The sequence below is a fragment of the Jaculus jaculus genome, chromosome 1 (genome assembly GCF_020740685.1).
Source record: "Jaculus jaculus isolate mJacJac1 chromosome 1, mJacJac1.mat.Y.cur, whole genome shotgun sequence".
Lineage (NCBI taxonomy): Eukaryota > Metazoa > Chordata > Mammalia > Rodentia > Dipodidae > Jaculus > Jaculus jaculus.
In genome coordinates this window covers 208,516,362-208,536,438 of record NC_059102.1, presented here as the reverse complement: position 1 = coordinate 208,536,438, position 20,077 = coordinate 208,516,362, and the positions used below count along the sequence as shown (strand labels likewise).

At 36.6% G+C, this 20,077-nt stretch overlaps 1 protein-coding gene across 5 annotated transcripts; it reads left to right on the top strand.

The window, feature by feature from the left end:
• The first annotated feature begins 32 nt into the window (after positions 1-32).
• On the top strand, positions 33-19,211 carry Cnot7 (CCR4-NOT transcription complex subunit 7). 5 transcript variants are annotated; one of them, XM_045155137.1, is made up of 9 exons: positions 33-215; positions 1,557-1,766; positions 3,764-3,957; positions 6,789-6,818; positions 9,382-9,420; positions 10,851-11,012; positions 13,137-13,281; positions 16,401-16,511; positions 17,696-19,211. In XM_045155137.1, the coding sequence occupies exons 2-9, from the start codon at positions 1,650-1,652 to the stop codon at positions 17,822-17,824; spliced, it is 927 nt and encodes a 308-aa protein (XP_045011072.1). In that variant the 5' UTR covers positions 33-215; positions 1,557-1,649; the 3' UTR covers positions 17,825-19,211. The 5 variants fall into 5 exon arrangements, with proteins under 5 accessions (XP_045011072.1, XP_004672650.1, XP_045011086.1 ...); XM_045155151.1 differs by lacking the exon at positions 33-215 and adding an exon at positions 405-467; XM_045155146.1 differs by lacking the exon at positions 33-215 and adding an exon at positions 475-617.
• The last annotated feature ends 866 nt before the right edge of the window (positions 19,212-20,077 follow it).

Here is a 20,077-nt window from a genome sequence, read left to right as displayed (position 1 = left end):
GCCCCTTGCGTCTGACGTCATCAGAGGGCGCCCCCACTAGGACGTGCGAGGAGCGACGACGCAACGCTTTGCCGCTGCGGCCCCGACTCCCTTTCTCCCTTGCCGGGCGAGAGGTGTCTATGGGGCACCCGCTGCAGCCGCCGATACCGCCACCGCCGCCGGGTGCTGTCTCTATGGCGAGGAGGAGGAGGAGGAGCGCGCGCTCAGAGACACAAGTACATGTGGCGGGCAAAGGGCAGACTGGGAAGTGGGAAAGGGGCGGGCACGGTGAAGCTGCGAGGGTGCGTGATGGCGCCTCGGAAGTGCGGCAGGACAGCTTGGCGGTGGGTAGGGGTGGCTAACGGGCTGGGGGGGGGGGGCTTGTCCAGAGGTGGCGCAGGATGATGACGCCATGGCTTTGTACCTGGGGCCTCGGTGTGGGAAGGAAAGCCGAGAGTGGAGGGCGGTGGCCTTTCCATCCCGGCGCGGTGTGTGCGCTGCGTGCTGCCGTGCTTGGGGAATCAATCTGGCTGTGGTCGAGGCTAGCGGCACCTTCGCGCTGGCTTCCGGCCAAGGAAGAGAGTTATCTGTGCCACAAATGCCTGCGCTCCCCTGTGGTCTTTCCGGGAGCCCGCGGAGTAATTGCGAGCTGTGAAATGAGGCCTGGGGTGCCTCTTCGGGGCTTCTGGAACGGCTGCCGGGGTGGGGGGGGTGGGGGGGGTGGAGCAAGCATTGTTAAATTAGTGTGTGTCAGTGTTGGGAAAAGAGTTCTGAAGAAGGCATGCCCAGTAACACCTTTGATTTCTGTTCTAAGAGCCCTACAGATGATTTAGCATTTAGGAATTTAGAAGGCCACGAGGCCTCTTTTAACACAGCTATGTTTTTTCCACATTTTTGTGAAAAAAAATATGAAGGAACATTTGGGACTTCCTTGTGGAAGAATAGGTTGTTCTCTGTTATCATTTTATACTATGAACCCTGTGCTTGGGACCCAGAACATGAGATCTGTCTATTGGTAGCCAGGGGAAATGCTCCGATTTTTAGGGAATTAGCAAGATGATGTAAATACAGTCTGTTGCCTTTTTTTCTCCATGCATACAGGCATTCAGGTTTTTTTTTTTGTGACATTTGTAACTTTTTTCTTAGAACATTAGTTTTTTAAAGTTTTGTCCTTCTAATTAGGCAAATAAATACCACTAATGCAGGTTGTTGTAATCAAGATTTAAAATACTTTGTCAATGGCAGCATCTCAGCTTGCTAATTTTATTTATCTGGAAACGGATCATAAAGTTTCAGGAGAGTAAATTGAACTTGGAGGAGTCTTTAGTAAAAGTTGTAAAAATATGATTTGTGTGCATGCATGAAGCATGTTTTGAAATTATAACTAAGAGATCTGTGTTGTGTTGTTTTTTTTTTTTTATTCCCACCTGCATATTAGCTATGTGAGTTAAGAAAAGTAACTTCCTAAAATTAGATTTTGTTAACAGTCAGGGACTTTGAGTAAGTTACCTTTCAGGTTTAAACCAGTCCACCGTTATGATTCAGACTTATGATATAGGTGTATTTTCTTTTGACAGGTACACAAATAAGGGGTAAAATATTTTATGAAACAAATCTTCAATCAAGTATAATATTTTGATGCTTGGCATCTAGACTCCTTTGCCCTCACTATGCCAGCAGCAACTGTAGATCATAGCCAAAGAATTTGTGAAGTTTGGGCTTGTAACCTGGATGAAGAGATGAAGAAAATTCGTCAAGTTATCCGAAAATATAATTATGTTGCTATGGTATGCACATAACCGAATTCTATAAAATTATCCAAATGAGGATGAAATTGCATTTTTTATGTTTTGAATTAAATCTTTTTGGCCACTAAAGGTCATGTGAGGGATTAATATAGTCATGAAGGAAAAAATATCAGTGCACTCCAGCTCAAACTTACCAGAAACATACCTGCAATTTGACTGGTTGGGGCTATTACTCATTGCTTTGAGGAAAAGCATATTTGGGAACCATGAACATTTGAGTAAAAGTGCTAAAAAGAACTTCAGGGTTTGGGCTTGTGATAGATGGCTTTAGGGATGGCTTAAGGAAGCAGGGATTTGCTGTTTGTTGGATGCTGTTAGGAAGCTGTGGTAATTCTGTGGGTATCTTTTTTAAATCTTAGCTAGTGTGAGAGAAGACTGATAAAGATTAAACCAGAGAGGCAATAGTCACTCGTTTAGCTAAGATGAAAGAGAAAATCATTTTTATGTTTTTTTAAAAATATTTTATTCATTTACTGGGGAGAGGGAAACTGGGTACACCAGAGCCTCAAACCACTGCAAACAAACTCCAGACACATGTGCCACTATGTGCATCTGGCTTGTGGGTTCCAGCGAATCGAACCTAGGTCCTTAGGCTTTGCAGGCAAGTGCCTTAACTGCTAACCATCTCTCCAACCCCATTTTTATGTTTTGGACCGTTTTTCTTTTCTTCTTTTTTCTAATCTTTATCTGATTATAGAATGTACTTATTTATGTTAAAATTCTGTGAGACTGATTACATTCAACAGGAGAACACTGGGGCCTATCAGCTCATGCTTTAGTGATACTGAGGCCTAGCTAGCTAATAGGGCCAGATGAAGCCAGAGACCTCCTGAATATCTTTTGATTTTTCCAGATTAAAAATAAACATATCCCAAGAGAAACATTGTTGGGCTGTAATTTTTTTTAAGATTATCATTGATGCACCATGTATACTCAATTGTGAAGCAGCTCTGCCTTTCACATGACATTGGTCTGCCTAGACTGTTTATGTAATTATGTTACTGCTTTACTTGTACTTTTTATATATGTTACAAGTACTCTAGTTTTCTCTACTAGATTATTCATTCCATGATGCAAGACTTTAATGTCTCATAATCCTTTCTCCTCTTCAATCCTAACATAACACATGTAAGATCTAGTTATGTTGCTTGGATTGTTTCATATTGACTATAGATATTTAGTTTTTGTTTTCAGCTAGGCCAAGTTTAAATTCTCATCCTATACAGATGTTATTTTCTAAATTTGTTACAAATAAATAAAAATAAGTGTAGTTTGAGAAGTGGCAGGATGATTTGTTAAAGTATGAGTATTTGCTGACAACATTCTATTTACCTTTAATTAGAGCTGAAACTTTTTTGGTAAGGAAGATTGTTTTATTATGCTGTGGAATTCCTAGTGGTGATTTATTTCTCAGATAAGGAGTAGCAGCATTACAGAAATAATAATGTCCTACAGGAAGGAGTGGTTGGCAAACAGTTCTTGACATGCTTTTTGTGAACTGTAGAGAGAATACTGAGGTAATTAAATAAAAAGCATAGGATAATGAATGCTGCTTTTTCTGCTTTTGATTTTGAGATTAAAACTTGCCTCAAGTAATTGGGAAGCATAGTGTATTTTCTGCTTTCTAATCAGGTCTTTATGCAGTTTGGTTTTATTATAAGCCTAGTTTCACTTACTTCTTGAGCAACATGAATTCACAATTTTTCTCTTCTTACATGGATATGGCTTAAGTATTTGGATACATTTTTCACGCATGTCTATATTTAAAATAAGAAAAGATAGTTAGGTTTGTAGAGTTTTATTGTTCAGAAAAGTAATGTTTTTGCTAATTAAAGGGTATGCACTAATTGAATGTGAACATGTAGATGATTAAGTTTAGTAGGATTAAAAAAAAATTTTTTGCATGAAGTTATCCTGGAAATTAGTGGATTGTGGTTGTGTCCATCTAATAAATGAATCTTAAAACTCTTTTACAGGACACCGAGTTTCCAGGTGTGGTTGCAAGACCCATTGGAGAATTCAGGAGCAATGCTGACTATCAATACCAACTATTGCGGTGTAATGTAGACTTGTTAAAGATAATTCAGCTAGGATTGACATTTATGAATGAGCAAGGAGAATACCCTCCAGGAACTTCAACTTGGCAGTTTAATTTTAAATTTAATTTGACGTAAGTGGGAAATAAACATATAACCCCAACCTTGGTTTTTAGCTTAATTTTAGGAATTGATTTCCCTTGAATATAGTGAAATTTCTAGTGAATTTGTTACAGTTATTCTGGAATTGTATTAAATATAAAATTTCAAAAGTTTAGGTAGTATTACTATTACTAGGCAAAGAGAATTGAGATAATGAAGACTTTTAAATTCAAAGACTAATTTTAGAAACTCTACTTTTAAAATATGACTGCCACTCTTGAGAAATTGGAAAACTTTGGGTTTGGTCACTACTATTATTGTTTATTTGAGATGCTAGAGAATGAATTGGATGTCTCTTGCATGTTAGGCTATTTTTTTTTTTAAATCACTGCACTAAAAAGCCTGAGGTATCTTGATAGAAATAACCTTGGAACATTAATTTTACTTTCAAATTTTTTGTGTACAATTTGAAATACAGAATATTCAGGGGGGATCAGTTTGAAGATTAAACACAGGACCTTGTGTATCTACGCAGCAGGCTGCCAATCAGCTTTATACCCAATCCAGTATGTGTGTCTTTGTTCTGGTAATCATCCTTCTTGCGAAGAGATGTTTATTACAGTCATGGGTAGATGGCACCTCAAGAGTAATAAGACATTTCTTGGAAAGTTGAGTATATTTTCTTTTCTTTCATATCAGTGTTCGAAAATTGTTATGTTCCCATGTCAACCCATAAACCTTCTTAGTTTCAATACGGAAAGTACTAGAATCTAGTGTCTCCACTATGTCAAAATGTGCTTTCTGACTCAAGCCATGGGGCTAAGCTTAGGTTCCCTTGCTAGTAATATTTCTACATTATTTCTTGTTTGGATACTTGGTAGGAATTTTCAGCATGTCAAGGGGCAAGGGCAAATTATTTACAAATTAGCCATAAGTTGAGGAAATAAATTGCATAGTAAAGTCTAAGGTGTTGCAGTGCCTTTCTATTTGACAGCTTATATTTTTATAATATAATAAATCATCTGCTTTGATAATAAGAAAAAAAAACTAGGAAAATTAATAGTGCTAGCTTAAGAATTAGACTCTCCAGATCTTACTAAAGATAAGCAGTACTCGTCTCCATTATAACTGATAACCAGTATTTCAAAATGCTATAGCTCTGGAACACAGTGAAAATTGTCTTCTATCATTTTCTCAAATGATAACTCGTTTGTCTCTTACCATTGCATTTCAATGCCCTTCCCCCAGGTTGATCATAGAATACTTTTTTTTTTTTTTTAATGCAACAGAGTGACTGAGAGAGAAAGAATTGGTGTACCAGGGCTTCCAGCCACTGAAATTGAATTCCAGATGTGTGTGCCATCTTGTGTGCATGTGCAAACTTGCACACTGTGTTACTTTGTGTTTGTGAATCTTGCTTACATGGGACCTGGAGAGTCAAACATGGGTCCTTAGCCTCACAGGCAAGTGCCATTTCTCCAGCCCCTCACTTTTTTTTGCATAAGATATTATTGTGATTTCAGTGTAAAACTAGAAGATAACCAGATAAGTGTGCCCATTTTGGAAGTTCCTTTTCTAGTTGCATCTTTGTTTTAGTAACAATAGTTTTCTTATACAGACAGTACTCTAGTTTTGCTGCCACTTATACTAATATTCATGTTTTAAAATGTGGGTAAAGAGAAGAATATAGTGAAAAATACTAAATGGAAAAAGTCATTAGGAAGGTAAAACCTGTACTGTCTAATGTGGAGAGCCTCATGGACATACTCAAGAAAAATGACAATTGCTGTTATTGATGTCTAGAATGAATGGATCAGTGTGCTGGGCACTGAACTCAGAGTTCAGTGTTGAAGAAGGTTGCTTATGACCATTACATCTTAGTGTTTTCATCACTTTTCTATTTGTTCTCTGTTTGTGAATTTGTGTGTGTAGTTTTCACATTGGTCCAAACCAGGGTTTCATCTACATTTGCCAGTGTTCTTTCAAATTTTACTTTTAGTATCAAGGAAGTGATGCAAATCCTTATTTATGTGATATAGATGAGGTTATGAAAAACTATTTTTGGCTCTAATGTGTATTCCATTAGGCTTTGCATAGATATTTTAAAATAGCACGTAACTAAAAAATTATAATTAGCACTTTAAGTTTTAGTCATAAGTGGTATTGAATATTCTCCGAATCTTACAGGTGTCATTTGTAATGTTTAAATGGGTAGGATTAAAATAAAATAGACTTATGAACAAATAATGTTTTCTATATTAGAAATGATTTTTATTCCAGTTTTCTTGCTATCTATATTTCTAGTTTCCATGTCTGTTTAAAGCGTGACAGAGCTTAGTTCCTTCTGCAGGACATGTTGATTTGCTGAAGGTAAATGGTGTGCACAGGTTCAGATGAGAAGCACAGGTTGCACCAGTGTCTGGTGCTCAGAAGTATATTAAGGGATGGCCACCTCTGTACTATGTAGGTTGAGCACTGTTAATATTTAAGTGTTCTTTTCCCCTTTCATTATCCACTTGGTCAGTTTGAAACACATTAAGACCTGTGAATTTGGGGCATGTATAGACAAACCAACAGCCCAACATCCTGAGAATGTGACTTACAAAACATATTTGATGACAGTATTTGTCTTGTTTTGGTTTTTCTGTTTATAAAAACAACATGCTTCCTGCAGTAAGAGAGTATAGGAAAGTAAAGGAATGACTACTGTCAGTTTTCTAGCAGTCCCCTCCAGTTGTTTTGTAATTACATTAATAAATCTTTCGTAAGAATATATCACTCATATGTTATAGTAATAGTTCTTTGTAGCCTTTTCCTTGGCATACTGCTGTATATCTAACCACTTGTTATGGTTGGTCTTTAGGTTATGTGCTTTGGGTTTTATTTGCTCTTGGTAAGTAATGAGACTTTATGGTCCCTGGTTTATGATGGTTCAACCTATCTTTCTTTTTTCACTTTACACTGGTATAAAAACAGTATGCATTCATTTAAAAATCTAGTGAGTTTGGATTTTGATTTTTTTCCCCTGACTAGTGGTAGATAGATAATATTTTGCAATATTGGGTAGCAGCAACAAACAGTATTCCTAGTCAGCCCCCTGCTGTTTGTAAATAATCACTATTTTGCAGTGTAGTATGCTGCCAAGCTTGGTTTGTTAAGGTGTATTTTTACCTCATTTTATTTTTAATGTTTCTTTTTTTTATTACTGACAAGTTCCATAATGATAGACATTAAACCATTATAATTCCCTCCCCCTTCCACTTTTCCCTTCACAACACCCTTCTCTATCATATCCCTTTCCTTTCTCAATCAGTCTCTCTTATTTTAATGTCATCTTTTCCTCCTGTTATATTGGTCTTGTGTAGATAGTGCAAGGCATTGTGAGGTCATGGCTATCCAGGCCATTTTGTGTCTGGAAGAGTGCATGGTAAGGAGTCCTATCCTTCTTTTAGCTTTTATAATTTTCCCACTACAGTGGACCCTGGCCTTGGAAGGTGTGATAGAGATGTTTCAGTGCTGAGCACTCCTCTGTCACTTCTCAGCACTATGGTGCCTTTAAGTTATCCTAGAGTCACTACTATCTGAAAAGAGAAGCTTTTCTAACCAAAAGTGAGAGTAGAATTAAACATGAGTAAGAACATTACTAAAAGTACTTACCAGGCAGTTTGGTGACATAATATATGCATTTAGTGAAATACCAGTAGATGTTACAGACCTAGGGCTCATGACTTTCCCCATCATAGCTTTTCAGTGCCAGGCATGTATTCCCTCCCATGGAGTGGGCCTCCAGTCTAAGTAGAGAGTGGTTAGTTTCCCCCATAGCAGACATGCCACTGTTGCACCCATTGGCTCATTTGGTCTGGCTGGCCCAACTTAAGGCGTACAGTGTCCCCTGTTGTTGATTTCCACTGATAATGTCTCTCTCATGGAGCTGCATGCAACATAGCATTTTCCAGCTTTCTGTCAGCTGGTCTACAGGGAGATTTTCAGCTCAGCTCCAGCAAGATTTCTCAGTGACCCTGCATTTCAAGCATGTAGAGTCTTCAGCAATATTATTTTATTTTTAAGTCATGGTGAGTTCAGGGTATAACCCCTTCATGACTTAAAGACTGTCACTATATCTTTAGTAAGCATTTAGGTTATTTCATTGAAAGTAGAGTTCTAAACCAAAGGTGAAAGCAATTTTAAGCTTCATTTATGTCAGGATAAACTTACTTAAAATACTATATGTATATACACACTTGTGCACATATTGAAAAAAAACAGGGAAGATGGGCTTGTTTTATTATCTGGAAAATTGTTGTTTATAAGTTGAAGGCTCCTGTCTTGTTTTACCATCAAAATAGAAGACATTACCATGTTTTTTAAGCTTAAAAATCATTTTATTGCCAGGCGTAGTGGTGCATGCCTTTAATCACAGCACTCAGGAGGCAGAGGTAGGAGGATTGCTATGAGTTCAAGGCCACCCTGAGACTCCATAGTGAATTCCAGGTCAGCCTGGGCTAGAGTGAGACCTACCTTGAAAAACAAGAAAAACTTTTTAAAAGTCATTTTGTTATCATTAATTAGCTTTTACAGGTTTTGAAGAATTTTTCATTTTAATTTATTTGAGTTTTTAACTACTAAGGCCATTTGCATATTTATGACTCTATATTCCAGCTTGTTTATATTTTAAGTTTCTGATATTTAGCATAAGTTTACTTCTAAAAGAAAGTATATGAGAAAAGTGGCATGTGGAAAAGGTACTTTATTAGGTTTGATGAGTGTCTTATGATGACCCAGGAGTAGTTTGATGTTGAAAGGAAAGCCATGTGTTTAGGAATGGGAGTAAGGTGTTTATATTTGTAGAAAGTGATCGTTTCAGTACATTACTAACTTTAGTATACATAGTTGAGTTTCTGTTTGGGAGATATCTTAAAAAGGATAGCCATGCATTTCATATTTTTATTGATTGTTCTAACCAAAGGATCATCTGTCAGGAAGCTAACACCAGCAGCAGTTCCAATAGTGTGACTGAACAATATTTAGTTACTTTATTTTTTTAGGTAAAATTGTTTCTATAGTCTTCCCTCCATTTGGGTTTTTGAGAGTAGAACAGAGTACAGAGCTTTAAAATCTTGATACCCTAGAAAAGCACAGCTTACTATTTGCCAGATTTACTCATAACAATTATGAAACTTAACTGCAGAATGTTCTTCATCCTGTCTGGAGATTTAATGTACCTGCATGGTCGTGAGTTCAGTATTGTAAAACATAAGATTTATACCAAGTTATAATTATTCAGTTCCACAAAATTTAGATGAGAGGATGTAGACTTAAATCAGTTAAACTATGTAAAGTATACAGAAAGTGAGAGAGGGTAACTGTACGTATGTCTTTGCTTACCAAACTTATTGTATTATAAAATACCCGAGGTACTCCACCAGGTCTCTCACCTGGGAATTGTGATTCAATAGGTCTGGGACTTCAATGGGACCTGGGAATCCATGTTTTTGGTAAGTTCTCCTGGTGATTGTTATCATTGGGCAAGTTTGGGAAATACTGATTTAAATAGTAACATTACTCCATGTTCTACTTCTTTGATATATTATTTAATTGGTAATGGTGTTATGATGTTGAAAAAAACTAAACTAAGTTGTGCATATGGGCAAGACTGAGTAATCCTGGAGAGGAATCTGTTGAACCTGTGGTTGGTTACAGTTGTTAAAGCATGCTTCACTGTGAGCCCTGGGACCTGATAAATGAGATGCTTATTGTTTAAGGTCCATATCCTAGTATACCAAAGCCATCATTGTGTGACTGAAAAAAACTTGGGTTGACTTTATTCTTATGTCTTTCTGAAAGGATTTTCCAGAGGAAATTTTGACTTAAAAGTAATTGTTGTAGCTCCTGTCTGCTTTCAGATGTTTCACTAGTTAGCTTTGGCATTTACAGATTTATGAAGAAATTGATTACCAGAGAACAAACCATAAAAATACTTTTTGATCCAAGTAAACTACTTTGGTTTAATTAGCTTTATTAAAGACTTTAATAGAAGATTTATTTTTTTAAAGGTAGAAGGCAGTGTTTTTAAAGAAATAAATAAAAAGTTAAATAGTAAATCAACAAAATGTATGTTCATGTACTCTCAAAACTACATGCCTGGATTTTTGTAACTTTTTAATGCCTGACTTTGGTTACTCATGAATTGGTGCTTGAAAATCAGAGATTGCTTTTTCTCTGGCCGAAGTGGAATCCTGAAGGGCTGTTTTATGTTTAGATTTCCTGGTTTGATTTTGGAAGGCAGTCTTCTACAATTAGGATTGTTGGAAGAAACTTGTCATATGTCATAGTGGAGTTAACTTTGAATAATAGTTCACTGCTATTTGAGCCACTCGAAAGGCTCATCATTTGTGAGAGGAGGCATCTCCTTTTTCTTTAAGATGGAGTGTAGTTTAACTCAGCCACACAAGATGTTTCCTACTTGATGTCTCCTTCCTGGTTCTTCCAAGAGCATGAGAGCTGGGCACAGCCCCTTGTAATTGTGGCTGCAGCTCCATGTGGCAGCATTATCATGGCTGCTAAGACTGAGAGCCCCTGAAAAGAACATGTCTGTCACTTTGCAGTGGTAGCTTCTGGTGAGTAGAAGACTCTTTTTTTCAAGTCCAGTTAATACCTGTAACTTGTTGAAGACTAATGGAACAGAACTGATAATAAAGGCTAAAATTTCACCATTGAACTACATTGAATGATTATTCATCTTTTGAACACTTTCTGAAGTAATGATTATATATTTAAATTGTATTTTCTTTGCATAGTTGTAAAGCATTTGAACAGTTGGACCTGAGCCAACCGTTTGTCTCATTATTTCTGGTGCTACAACTGTAAATGTGTGAGAAAAACTAAAATAATGGTGTTTTTGATGTCTTTTTTTTTCTCCTGCCAGTGAGGATATGTATGCTCAGGACTCTATAGAACTGCTAACGACATCTGGTATACAGTTTAAAAAACATGAAGAGGAAGGAATTGAGACTCAGTACTTTGCAGAACTTCTTATGACTTCAGGAGTAGTCCTCTGTGAAGGGGTCAAATGGTTATCATTTCATAGGTAAAAAAAAAAAAAAATTACATTTTTGTTTCCATTTTGTAGTTTCCTCAAACTTCTTTCAGCACTTTGTCAGCAGTTTCAGGCTTAGTTCTCTAAAGAATGGACTGTATATCACCATCACCTACTTCTTATGGGGCTAAGGTGGATCTTTTTTACTTTTATTAGTAGGGGATCTGTTTTAGCCTGTGAGAGGCAATATTACATAATGGAAATACACCCATGTTGAAAGTCAGAAAAGTCATTGAGGATCTGTGCTACCCATGGTTCTTTGCTTCTTCTAACCCTTGTATTTTGTGGACTAGCTTTGTTTATAGAAAAGAAACCATTTATTTAAAAAGAGTTACTGAGTATCTTTCTTTATGCCAGCCAATTGCAGAGTCTAAAATGTGAACAAAATAGATTAAAATCTTCATCACCATGTAGTTTTTACATTATAGTGATGGTAGACTGACAATATTTGTAGAGATTTAGTTTATAATGTGGATTTTTACATCATAATAAGCATTATCAAAAATAGAACAGTGAAGAGAATGCCAAGAGTGGCATTTTTAATAAAATGATAGGAAAAAACTTGCTTTAGAAGAATTAGTGGTCAATAAATCCATTTTACAGGCAGAAAAAAACTAAATGCTGGTTTTTAATTATTATAAAACAAAGTAGACCACTGGAAATTTCTACAAGAGAAATTGGTTCAGTTTTATAAAATACAGACTTCCAGGTATGAGAAAGTGTTTTCCTATACAAGTAAATTGGATTGGCAGATCAGGAACTAGAAGTGACCTTTAGAGTTAGTTAAAAAACAAAACAACAACAACAAAAAACTAAGATAGACTACCTCAAGCTGGCTATTGTTATACTTTCTGAAACTGCCATGTTCACCCATTTTAGTGTTCCTCCTCTTGGTTTCTTTCACTCATTCTTTTTAAATATGTGTCTCTGGAATCTTCTAGTATTTTTACCGTTTCTATGGAAAAGCGATGAACTGTTGTTGCTGTAAACTTTTGGCATAGTACTAAACAGTAGTTTTCAGTGAGAGATACTAAAAACACATGTTCGTATTAACTTTTCTTTTTTGCTCTCCATTTGAACTCATATGTTAGGAACCAACATTTTGAGTTTATTAATGTAAGGAGCAGTTTTGGACTTCTTTTTATTCCCCTACTAATGAAGATACAAAATAACTAGAAAGCATAATCCTGTCATTCATACACACACACACACACACACACACACACACACACACGTATGAAGGTCAAAGGGTAGTACAAGAAAGCAGCTTGTTACACAATATATTCTGAGAGCTGGAGTCCTTTGGGAAAGGTTGCTGTCATAGGCCCTTAACCGAAAGACAGAGAAAGACAAGGGAAAGGAATATGTACAGGCATGTAGGGAATTGCAGAAAAGCTAAGAATGGTTGTTAGGATGTGAGGTTTCAACCTGAGAATGTTTTCATCTAAAAAAGAGTTGGGCTGCATTCATAGCTATCCTGGTTTGCATGCAGCACAGAAGCTGCAACTGGACCCTTGAGGTTTAAAGTAGTTTTCAACCATTTCCACTTACGTGCAGACTGTCCATTAGATTGCCCCAGAGACTTACACTGAAATAGGAGTAGAATTTGAGGAAGAGAATGTACAATGTACATTTTTAAGGGTATAACAACATACTGTTAGGGATGTATATTTCCATCTCATGTAAGTGGTGACAGTCTACTGTTATTTTTGCCTTCAGAAAGTCTGTCGCCAGCTTCAATTTTGGCCAACTTTGTGTTCATCTCCATTTAAAAATCAACAGAATAGTATTTAAGAGAAGATGCTTAAGACACAGCAGAATAGTATTTTCATGACTACAGACAGAACTATTTAAGAATGAGCAGTATAGTATTTCCATAGCTACAGAGTTGAATTGGTATAGAGACCTGCATGTTTAGGTGTTGCAGATAATCATGTGAGTTTGCAGATGTTCTTTAAGATGACCACATTCCTGCATTGTAATTGTAAAGTTTTGTTTTTCTCATTGTTCCTTGTCAGCCTATATAGCTTGTTTAAAATTTGCATTGCAGAAGTATTTATTTCTTTGATTCTGTGTTGTTCATGTTTTTTCTTCTGTATTTTATCCTTTTATTAGTGGTTATGACTTTGGCTATTTAATCAAAATTCTGACTAACTCTAATTTGCCTGAAGAAGAACTTGACTTCTTTGAGATCCTTCGGTTATTTTTTCCTGTCATTTATGATGTAAAATACCTCATGAAGAGCTGCAAAAATCTCAAAGTAAGTAAGGCTTAGGTATCTTTGTAGTTAGCACATTATTAAAGTATCTCACATGTCCTAGGCCAGGAGGTTGCTTAAGGAGTATTTTTAAGTGTTATGTTAAGTACATCCTGTGACTATCTTTTTTACATAAATAGTAGTCTGTAGATAATCCCTTTTCAAAGTTTCACTATTTCTGGGCATAGCTTTTTTTTTTTAAACAAAAATCAAACTAAGAGGCCTGGATTTTCTTATTGCTGCCAGATTGAAATTCATGAGCCAAAGCAATGTGATGAAAAGCAGGACTACATACGCACAGAAGTGTATGGCCTCTCTCCCCTATCACATAACTTGTCCATGCAAGCTATGGGCAGATGTAGTCAACGTTGTAGTAAGAAGAGTTTTTTTCATTCAGCTTACTTGATAAGAGATTTATTTAAAATATTTTATTTATTTATTTGGGAGAGGGTGAGAGACAAAGAGAGGCAGATAGAGAGAATGGGCATGGCAGGGCCTCTAGCCACAGCAAACAAACTGCAGTCACAAGCACCACCTTATACATCTAGATTATCTGGGTACTAGGGAATTGAACCTGGGTCCTTTGGGTTCACAGGAAACACCTTAACTGCTAAGCCATCTCCAGCCCAAGAGATTTTTTTTTTTTCGAGGGGGGGTGGTTCTTGTTAAGGATAATGTTCATAGAATTAAATTGTATAGCTCAAACTACCTACTTACTAGGAGAACCATTATAAATGCAAAGATCTGACAAGTAGCTTGTTCTGCATTTTAACTACTGCACATTAATTATATCAAAAAAATGTTACTTGCTTAAAGAAAAGTACTCCTTCAATTTCAGAATAAAATTATTCATGTTGCCACAGATCATTGGAAAGACTGTGTGCTTTTTGTTGTTGTTGTTATTTTATTGTTTATTTTGTTTGTATATTAAAAACCTGTTTTGAGACGAGGCATGGTGGCACATGCCTTTAGTCCCAGCACTCAGGAGGCAGAGGTAAGAGGATCGCCTTGAGTTCATGGCCAGCCTGAGACTAAATAGTGAACTGCAGGTCAGCCTGAGCTAGAGTGAGAATGTACTTTAAAATAAATAAATAAAGTTTAAAAAAAGAATAAAAACTGTTTTGGGGCCTGGGGAGATGGCTTAGCAGTTAAAGGCACTGCTTGAGAAGCTTGTTAGTTGGGTTTAATTCCCTAGTACCTGTATAAAGCCAGATGCCCAAAGTGACAGGCACATGCATCTGGAGATCATTTGCAGTGGTAAGAGTATGTGGCATGCCCATTCTCTTCTCTCAAATAAATAAAAATATATTTTACAAAAAATAAAAACCTGCTTAGGTAGTGTGTGTACTTAGAGTTAGCATTATGACTTTTATTAGTTAACCAAGGTTGGTCAAGTTTTCCCCTCACTGGACTTTAGGAAAATTTTGTTTAAGGTAACATTTTTAGGAGATGGTAAAGGTTTTAAAAGTTTTGTTTTTAAGTAGATAGAATATAGGAATTGGACAAGGAAGTATTTGTGGTTTATTAAATTTATTATTTATTTGCAAGCAGAGGGAGGATATGTACATGTCAGATCTTCCCACCACTGCAAACAAACGGACTCCAGATTCATGTGTCACTTTATTTTTTTATGCATCTGGCTTTACATGGGTATTAGGGATTTGTACCCAAGCTGTCAGGCCTTGCAAACAAGTGTCTAATCACTGAGCCATCTTTCCAACCCCAAATTTTTGTATTTAACAAATGAAAACAGTAGAAGCACCATGTTCATCTGCTTCTAGTACAGGAATAGTGCCCATATAACTAGGGAACAAATTTCAAAGATTTACTTCATTATTGTGGCAGCCAAAAGTAACAGAATTCTATGTAATTTGAGGAGACTTGTTAGTGAACTTACAGTAGGAGGTCTCCATGATAGTAGGCATGCTGATAATCCAAGACTTTCATGCTTTAATCTAGCTTTGGAAACATTTTGTCAAATTGATTGGTTGGTACAGTGACAATTTTTAGGAACAGAATGTCAATTTTTTCCACATTATTGAGAAAAATCTTAAGAATATTATATTCTGATTATGTTCTGTGCAAACTACTACGTTAAAGGTTTAGGTTATTGATAAGTGTGCCTTTTGAGTTATAGTCAGCTATAACATTCTTTTCTGTTCTTCTCTGCTGCTGTGTACAACTGCTAATCATACCTAATCCTTGGGCTATTTTTAGCACAGAAGCAGCTGGTATACCAAAGGGGAGGAGGGTTGGTCTTATTTGCTAGTAGAAGCTTATTAAAGTAGAGGCTTATTAGTTTGTTTTGCTGTTGGCTCTCCTGCCCCATGTTCTTCTCCCGTAGGCCTTCTCTTCCTCTGTTTTACAGTTACTGTCTTTATTTTTAGGTAGTGCAAAAACAGACCATTCTAAGTTTTATACTTTTTTAACTAACTTGGAAAACAAAATTTCAACCTATAGTGAATTGATTACTCATAATGTCTTTGTTTTGTTAGATGTACTTAGATGAAAAAGATTTAGAGATGGAGTAATGGTCAATTTAAGGGACACTGCCCAGGGCTGGAGAGATGGCTTAGCAGTTAAGGCGCTTGCCTATGAAGCCTAAGGACCCATGTTCTACTCTCCAGATCCCACGTTAGCCAGATGCACCAAGGTGAGGCAAGTGCTAAGTCTCATGTGCCCACTAGGTGGCACAAGCATCTGGAATTCAATTTCAGTGGCTGAGGCCCTGGCACACCAATTCTCTCTGTGTTTCTCCCTCTGTCTCTCTCTAAAAATAAAAATAAAGAACACTGCCTGTCCTAGCTACTGAATTATGTAATAATTAATGGATAAGAAGTTTAAATGTATTTGTTAACTACCGCTGGCAGTATGATCTACTCCCTCCATATCATTAGTGAAATTATTTGCTCATCTCATACCCTCAAGCATATGATAAAAAATATTAGAATTTGGCTTTCTCCACATTGAGTAAATCAATTAGTAATTCATACTTTCACCCCTCCCCCCAATCCTTATAAGCTCTGCCTTTATATAATATTCACATTTTGGTAATTTTCTAAGTTTTTGGTTTGTGTTAAAAATCTTTTTTCTCTTTGACAAGAAGTTATTTTGTCTTCTAGGGTGGCTTGCAGGAAGTTGCTGAACAGTTAGAGCTGGAACGGATAGGACCACAACATCAGGCAGGATCTGATTCATTGCTTACAGGAATGGCCTTTTTCAAAATGAGAGAAGTACGAAGACATCAGTGCTTTTTCTTGGTTGTTAGGTAGCGAACGTTAAAAATGACAAAACTTTGGGGCAGTAAGAACCTGCTAATTGAAAATATAATTAGACGTACTGTATGTGTCACATTCACCACACTTGAGTGAAAGTGTTCAAAATAAATCTTACTGAGATGTTGTACAAAAGGAAATAGAAGTTCTTTGTAAAGTAAAAAGATTTTAAAAGAAATGATGCTGCTTTAGGATCACATAGATGCAAATATGTTACTTCTCAGATGAGCAGACAGAGTTATCGTTCCCTTAAGATGAAATGTTGCTATTAGGAGATCTAGAGGTCTTCTTCAGACCACATCAGTGCTGCTTCTAGTGGGTAGGAAATCCATATGCTAAGTTTCCCATAGGGTGGCCTTCCCTTACCCTTTTAATTAGTGGCAAAATAATTATTTGTTCATGCATTCTTCATTGCTTTGGAGATTTTTTTTTTAATTTTGTTGTTTATTTTTATTTATTTATTTGAGAGCAACAGAAAGAAAAGGGGCACAGAGAGAGAGAGAGAATGGGCACACCAGGGTCACCAGCCACTGCAAACGAACTCCAGATGCGTGTGCCCCCTTGTGCATCTGGCTAACGTGGGTCCTGGGGAATCGAGCCTTGAACTGGGGTCCTTAGGCTTCACAGGCAAGCGCTTAGCCACTAAGCCATCTCTCCAGCCTGCTTTGAAGATTTTTAAAATGAGCTTATGGTGTTTATTTTCTTAGGAGAGGTTTGGAACACTAAAGAGGTTAAATAAACTGAAGTAGTAGCTCAATCAAAAACCAAAACCATACTGGGAGGCCCCTTAAGTGACAAAAGTCAGAGGTAGTATACCTCACATATAAAATTGTTAGGAGTGGAAGAATAAGTTTCATGAAACCAAGTCTAATCTTAGATAAATAATATGCAAGTGTCGGTAATGATAAAAGAAAATTGGTTTTGCAGAAACAATAGGCTGGACTGTTTTTATAAAAAATAAAGTGTTCCTTTGAGTTCCTTAGTTGCCTAGGGCAGCCATCATTTTTGTATCAATGTGTACTCTCCAAAGCACACTACAAAAAAAAAAAAGTTGTCAATATAGCTAACAGACAGGACTTCCATACACTGTTAAAAGTATTTTAATTTACAACATCTTTTCTTTTTCCTTTAAACCTTTTTAGATGTTTTTCGAAGATCACATTGATGATGCCAAGTATTGCGGCCACCTGTATGGCCTGGGCTCTGGCTCGTCCTATGTGCAGAATGGCACAGGGAACGCATATGAGGAAGAAGCCAGCAAGCAGTCATGACATGAAATCATTTTTTTAATTTTTATTTTATATTAGGTATACATGTGCTTGTAAATAGGTTTTATCTCTGGTTGAATCCTTTAACGGTAGACAGTACCTCCCCCCCCCCCCATTCTCTTTGTAGCCCACTATTTTCTGCCTTTCAGTACAAAGTATGACCTTCCCCATCTAAGATCTTAATGAATAAAAGTGCATTCAGGTTAGATTTGGCCTTATTGAAGAATTTGATAAACTCCGCATACTTGAACTTGGTTTTGGTTTTTCCCCTTTCCTAAATTAACTAGCATTAACTGTAATTTATTCCCTGTTTCATGTTTCTCCTTCTGCAATACTTTTAGGTATTTGAGATTGTGGACCATCAATTTTGCACTTTAGAGAGAGATTTCAATCCTCTGTTCTACCAGAAATTGTGGTTTTTCTTACTCTTGGCTGGAAAATAACCATCTGCCAACATTTTACAGTATTTGCTTGTTTTTGATGTCCAGAGTAAAGCACGTGCTTTGTGCAAACGGTTGATTCAGCTGGACTAACAGAAAAAGACAAGAAACTACTGAGAGCATAGTAACTACTATTTCTGCAGGTGGTGTTTAGTCTTCCAAACACATCTCTGTGTCTGCTGGTTTCTAATTGGCATGTATAGGCTGCTCTTTGACTAAAGGATTTTAAGCCAGCTTTTTACCCTTCAGGAAAAAGTCCTTGTGATTGGATATTGATTATCTTCCAGGACACTGGCATTCAAGATATTAAAGCTAATCTTATTTTATAATAGTCCTCTTTCTTTGATCATTTTATTCAATCACTGTTTATTCTTAATGCTTTACAGTCATACTTGTGATGCCTTGATTTGCTGAGTACACAAATCAATTTCATTAAAGTCCAAAGATTTAGATACATTTTATATCAAATTAAAGTATCAAAATTGTGCTTACATAGTTTAAACAAAGATGGTTGACAGATTTGGTGCAAAACAAAAAAAAATGGTAATACATATGTAGCGAGTAAAATTACCTGAGGAGTGTAATGCTTGTTTATTTTTTGTGTATATCTTTGCAATCTATTTTATATATATTGAAAAAAGACTGTGAAATATTTAGACATGCACAATATATGACCAGACCAGAGCATTATTGGAAGACTATTCGGTAATCATTAACTCTGCCCTGAAGTGATAGCCTATAAGTTGTTATGTGTGTTACCTAAACTTCAATCATTAATTAGAAAATCCAAATGTTAGCAACTTAGTTTGTTTCCCTTGTATATTCTTTATTCGTGATATTACAATGCTATAACTGGGCGATCCTTTTTAAACAAAACATTATTTGCAAAACAGAGGGTATTATTTGTTTTTAAAGCTTTTGTAAATAAAGGCTTCAGAAGTGTTTTCTTACATTTTGATGACTTGTGAGTTTGTTTTTGAAATAATTATTTGGGAAGATGTTACAGTTATACCATTCTCATTGGTCAATATGACTTAGGGTACATCTCTGTGCTTATTGGTCTTTTTTTCTTTATGTATCTGCAGCTAATATTTATTGCACATTTTTATAAAGCTAAAATCAGCATTTTGTTTTTAAGATCTGAACTTTAAGAAGTTATTAACATAGTTCATATTGATGCATCATATGCTGATACCCTCATTACGCTCATCTCTGCCCACATTGTGTTGGGGATGCACCTCGGTGGGGTTTCAGGTATTTCCCATGGGGTTGTGGTTTATGCATTGTGGGAGTAGCAGTTATTTTGGGGGGCAGGGAATGCATCTGGGCATAATGTCTCAACCTGTGGCTCTTATAATCTTTCTGCCTCTGTAGTAGAAAATTCACTGAGCTGTGGTGGGTGAATTTAAATCTTATTTCTGTGATGAGTTTTTAGGAGTCTCTGAATTTCTGCTTTAGTATGTGTTGAGTGAGTATCCCCAGGGTCAGTCTCCTACACCCTGGCACATGGAAGCAGCACTCATGCTCATCTTCCCAATTCCTCTGTGGTCTCAGCTATGGCTTGGCTGAAGTGGGAGGGGTAGCTTATCTTCTTGGTCTCGCTACATTCTGGAAAAGAACTGATTCTCCAGGAGAGAATGAGGTCAGCATATTTCAAATGGGATAAGCATTATTAATTTAGGGAGAATTTGATATATATAACCCTTCTTTTAGCCACAGACTAGCGAGAGCTTGACACTAGAGAACATGATGGAAATAGGATTCTGATCTCGTTCCCAATTCCAGATATGGGTTCCTTTGCACTGAGAAAATCTTT

Coding starts and splice junctions, on each gene's coding strand:
- Cnot7 (XM_045155137.1), top strand. CDS start 1,650: ATGCCAGCAGCAACTGTAGATCATAGCCAAAGAATTTGTGAAGTTTGG. Junction 1,767..3,763: donor AATATAATTATGTTGCTATG/GTATGCACATAA, acceptor ACTCTTTTACAG/GACACCGAGTTTCCAGGTGT. Junction 6,819..9,381: donor TTGGGTTTTATTTGCTCTTG/GTAAGTAATGAG, acceptor GTGATTCAATAG/GTCTGGGACTTCAATGGGAC.